This window comes from Fragaria vesca, linkage group LG4 (genome assembly GCF_000184155.1).
Source record: "Fragaria vesca subsp. vesca linkage group LG4, FraVesHawaii_1.0, whole genome shotgun sequence".
NCBI classification, from domain to species: domain Eukaryota; kingdom Viridiplantae; phylum Streptophyta; class Magnoliopsida; order Rosales; family Rosaceae; genus Fragaria; species Fragaria vesca.
Window position 1 is genome coordinate 11,328,360 of NC_020494.1, and position 4,683 is coordinate 11,333,042.

The 4,683-nt window shown below is 35.8% G+C and overlaps 1 protein-coding gene and 1 non-coding gene across 2 annotated transcripts; one reads left to right on the forward strand and one right to left on the reverse strand.

Annotated features, from left to right (window-relative positions):
* On the forward strand, positions 1–1,168 carry LOC101309531. The gene is made up of 3 exons (XR_184481.1): positions 1–87; positions 168–262; positions 710–1,168. It is a non-coding gene; the product is annotated as an uncharacterized LOC101309531 (transcript).
* Positions 1,169–1,564: 396 nt separating this feature from the next.
* On the reverse strand, positions 1,565–3,471 carry LOC101291236 (protein FAR1-RELATED SEQUENCE 5-like). Its single transcript, XM_004298077.1, has 6 exons — positions 3,099–3,471; positions 2,918–3,017; positions 2,700–2,836; positions 2,407–2,599; positions 1,920–2,252; positions 1,565–1,655 (listed from the first exon to the last, which is right to left on the reverse strand). Exons 1-6 carry the CDS (start codon positions 3,469–3,471, stop codon positions 1,565–1,567), a joined length of 1,227 nt encoding a protein of 408 aa, XP_004298125.1.
* Between the last annotated feature and the right edge of the window lie 1,212 nt (positions 3,472–4,683).

A 4,683-nucleotide genomic window follows, 5' to 3' on the forward strand; every position in this document is an offset into this window, starting at 1 on the left:
CGTTGAGGAAATAGGAGGGATCGAAAGCTCAGTTATGGTCAAGAGGAGCTAGTCGGGTCTCACCCAGTCGAATCCGCTCACCAATCGGTAATAAATTATCTTGTATTTCGCTTTTCAATTGAAGAGAATTGGAAGAGTATTGAGCTTGTTTATTTTCTGGGTTTCAGATGAGAAAGAGGCCATGGGAATCTTGAACAATACTTATGGAACTGGGTCTCGATGATGATGGATTTTGATAGGCAAATACTTTTGAGCCTTTGAGGTGTGAGGGGTTTTTTTTTTTTTTTTTTAATTTGACTAATGTTCATGTATTGATGTGGGGATTTAGTTTTATTTAGTTCATGTGAGTACACTGGAAACCACCACCAACCCATATTGATTGAGAATTTGAGATGCTTACTTTGAGAAGTAGTGTTCATGTATTTAGTGTGCTTACTTTGTTAGTTGTGATTTTGGTCCTTAGTGAGAGAACTGGACAACATTTCATTGAGCTTTTGTGTTTGTGTTTGTGATGTAGTTCTATTATGTGACATTATACCAGTTGCATCTTTCGATAGAAAAATTGAGTAACTATATTACTTGTAATATAGTGGTGTCGTCAACCTTTGTAATTGTATTCCTTGATATTGTAATGCCAAGTTGTACCCATTTTTGGAAAGTGGAGTGACATTTGAGTGTTCATTTTGTCTGTTATTTGAAATGGTTGCAGATTTCAATGGCATATGTATACAAATATCGGACCTTCTTCAATGCTGGGGATTGGTTTCTCTGACTTGAGACTTGGATTATTTTGGTCCTGAAGATTACCCAAATGATCCTCATGAATGAAAGAAGGTCTAAACATTAGGCGATCATCATGCAATGGAAGATCAAGTTGGACTTTCTAAGGGTTCAGTTGCGCTTAGTTTTTACAGAAAGAATAGGGAATGAGGGATTAGAAACATTGTGATCTTGTCATCTGGGTTTAGGCAACTATGTTTATGTTGCTTTTAAATATGCAAATTCATAAATCTCGTTTGAGTTTTCTTTTTAATATACATGCTTTGTAACATATACATATTCTTTGTAACCAAAATGAAATACATGTAGTACTTTGTAACAGATACATACTCTTTGTAACCATCTTCTCTTCCAAATTGATGTAATCATAAATATTATTTTGTCCATGAAAATTTTGCTTAGAGAGAAACAGAGAAACCAGGAAAGAGAGAAATATACTGTTACATTTTCAGAATGACTGAGACAACTTACATACATTTCCAGTAATCCTAATTAATCAAACTGATGCAAACTGAAACAACTAAATTGTTCTTTCTTCAATTAACCAAACTGATGCAAACAGTTGAAGCTAATAAAAAGAACAATGTTCCTGAGCATTAAGAAACCTTTCAAAAAAGTTGGAAAACACAAATCAAGGCCAAAGATGCAAAATAGAAAGAGATAATTAGCCATGACTACTAATAATGAGGATTAACCAACCATCACTTAAATGAAAAAGAAAACTTTGCTGATATGCTGCAAAACTGAATCATGAAGATAAAGTCTCTTCAAACACGGAGAAAACTTAATTCTCATCATCCTCATCGTAGGAACTTGAGGCTTCCTCTTCATCGAAAGAACCTGACTCCTCATCTTTTGATTTGTCAAGAAATGGACTACAAAAAAATAACCAACTATTTAACTAAAAAACTGTATATATATAAACAGAAAGATATGTACAGCAAACAAGTTGGTTTTTCATTAGTTATCTCTCTTTATGTGTACTAAGTGCTGGACAATTCCGTTTATCATGTGATTGCCCATAGAGACCACATCCATGACATTTTCTTGTAGTACTCCTCTTTCTCTTTCCCTGCTCCTTTTTTTTCTTAAGCCTTTTTCCTGAACCCTTTGCTTTGCTTTCAGTTGACTCATTATACCTATGTTGAAGATCAGTTGGCAACTTCTTACCAATCTTTTCACTTTCACTACTACTGACTTGCATTTGTTTGAGCTTATCAAGCACATTGTCAAGAGCCTCGATAAAAATGGTCTGAGCTTCATCAGGACTTGTAAGGACTTTGTCAATAACAAGTGAAGCATGATGAAATAATTTACTACGTTTCACCACCAATCCATTTGTGTTTGTTATCTCCAAACCATCTAGGTCCTTAACTACATCAGCATTTGCAGCCTTAGTCCATCTCTTTAAAATGTATTGGTCAGGCAACTGATCTACTTCTTGAACTTTCAGCAAATATCCCAAGATGTGCCTACAAGGGATTCCTTCACTTTCAAATTTTTTGCAAGTACATGAAGCAAGATATGTATGCTTGTCATAAGAAATTTCCCGATCTTTTTGAATCTGATCACTTCTTTTATTGACCATATATACTCTTTGGTTGTCATCTTCTCTCATAAGTTAACCTGTAGTTGAAAGAGCTGATATAGTACTCACTTTGAAATTCATGGAAACATGCACGAGTATAAATACCAGCCATTTGAGATTCCATAGGATGAGGGGTCTGCAACTGAGGCTCTTGATTCAAATCAGTATGAGTAGAAACCAACTCTTGATGACGTTGATGTACAAGCCCTCTATTAAAGCGAATCACAAAGTCTAACAAAGAATTTTTGTGATCAACATACTTCTTAAAAAATGAATGACAGCTTTCCGCACGTTGGCTACTTGACATACCAGCAGAGAAAAATGTGATTACAGTATGCAGGCACCCATGAAGCTCGAATGTCATATATTGCTTGAAGCCATCCATTGTCACTTAAACCACTCCTCTCAACAACTTCCTTCCACTTATTATCAAATTCTTCTAACATCTCTGAGTTCCATACACAGCTTCTAAAGTCATCATAATGATCATTACATTTAGCTGCACCTATCTTTTCAGAAAACTTATTTAATATGTGCCAACTGCAATACCTATGGAATGTGTTAGGAAGAACTTGGGCAATGGCAATCTTCATAGCAGGATCTTGATCAGTAATTATCATTTTTGGGAGACTTCCTCCTAGCATTGCTTCTAAGAAAGTGTTGAGTAGTCAAACAAACGACTTTGTGGATTCATCACTTAAGAATGCACAACCAAACATAATGGTCTGACCATGGTGGTTAATCCCCAATAATGGTGCAAATATCAACCGATATTTGTTAGTGTTGTATGTTGTATCAAAGATAACCACATCCCCAAATAGACTGTAAGCCCTCCTCGAGGTCGCATCTGCCCAAAAACAATGTTTGATTCTCTTTTCACTATCTTCAACTATCTTGAAAGTGAAAAATGGATTCTTCTCCTGCTGCAATAAAAAGTGAGCATACAATATATCTCCATCATGTCCCTTCAACTCTTCTCGCTTATCTCTATCATAATTGTATATATCTTTCGTTGTACAACCAATATTCTCAATTCCTCCTAATTGAACTTCAAGCAAACTGATTTGTTGGTGAGTGGGAATTTTTACCAGTCCAAGTTCCATGGTTAAGTATTTGGTAGCATTTGAAACTTGACGATGAGATGGTAACAAATGAACTCTCTCTTTACTTGTCAAAGGATGGTTATGAGCCTCCATAAATTGAGTGACTGCATATATGCCAGATCTCTTCACAACAGCAATCTTTGCTAGACAACCAGTTCTTACAATCCCTTTCCACCTCTTTGGCTGAACAGTTTTCTTCTTTGAATGCCCTTCTTTGTAACAACAAAATTCTTGTCTTATAATTTCTAAACCATCTTTGCTCTTGGCAGTAGTACTTCTTCAAACACTGAACCCAGCTTCAAAAGCATACTTATTGTAAAGTTCATAAAGTTCTTCAAGGGTTCTAAACTCACGGTTTTTCGTAGGCATGAACACATCTGCAACTTGTGGAGTATACACTTTGGTGGTCTCAGCAGACCATGGAACTGACTCTAAAGTCATGACCTCTTGAAACATAGTTGTTGTCCTACAATTTTTTATCGTAAAACAATCAGACCACATGGAGTTAAGTTCCATGGAAATAATCAACAATATAAACAAACAAGGTCAGATGTGCAAAATGGATTTAGCATCAGGCCTTTACTAGACACAAATATATATAACAAATATACCATTCCTTAAACCAGTTCTACATGACTATAGACCAAGGAACCATACCTGTCTAAATCAACTTCTTTCATGAGGTACACAATCTATACGTGATTTATAGTACCAGCCAAACAACAATGAAGAAATTTGTAAGCTTATTAGTTTTTATTGATTCAAGCTTGCCCCATCATCCAATCCAAAACCAAAACCAAAGCCAATCATACTCACAATAGAGAAAAACCCAGTAAAAGTGAATTCTACAATCTCTACCTGAATTATAATTAACAGCCTTCCTCCTTAAATCCCAGCAACAATTTTCTCTCACTTTCGTAAGCATCACAGGAAATTAGAGAACTTTAAAAAAGTACAAGGTGGGAGTAGAAGAGCGGGAGTCGCGTGGAAGAGCGGGAGTTTGTGGGTTTTGTTTTCGACCCGGGTCAGTATCGGGTTTAAAACCCACCCAAATGACCTTTTAAAAAACCCATTTCCTGTGTTTTAATCTTGGCCGTGGAGCTTCATTAAAGTGGATCTAACGGCTGACGTTTGATATTCGTAGAATTTCATAGGAACGGACGTCCGTAATAGAGCAACTTTGTGTATATATATATATATATATATATACAA

Bases quoted from the DNA above. Each gene is read 5' to 3' on its own strand.
- LOC101291236 (XM_004298077.1), bottom strand. From the start codon at position 3,471: ATGGAACTTGGACTGGTAAAAATTCCCACTCACCAACAAATCAGTTTG. The intron at 2,253-2,406 runs GTTAACTTATGA...AATCCCTTGTAG, and splicing joins ATCAGCTCTTTCAACTACAG to GCACATCTTGGGATATTTGC. The intron at 1,656-1,919 runs GTATAATGAGTC...ATTTTTTTGTAG, and splicing joins CCAACTGATCTTCAACATAG to TCCATTTCTTGACAAATCAA.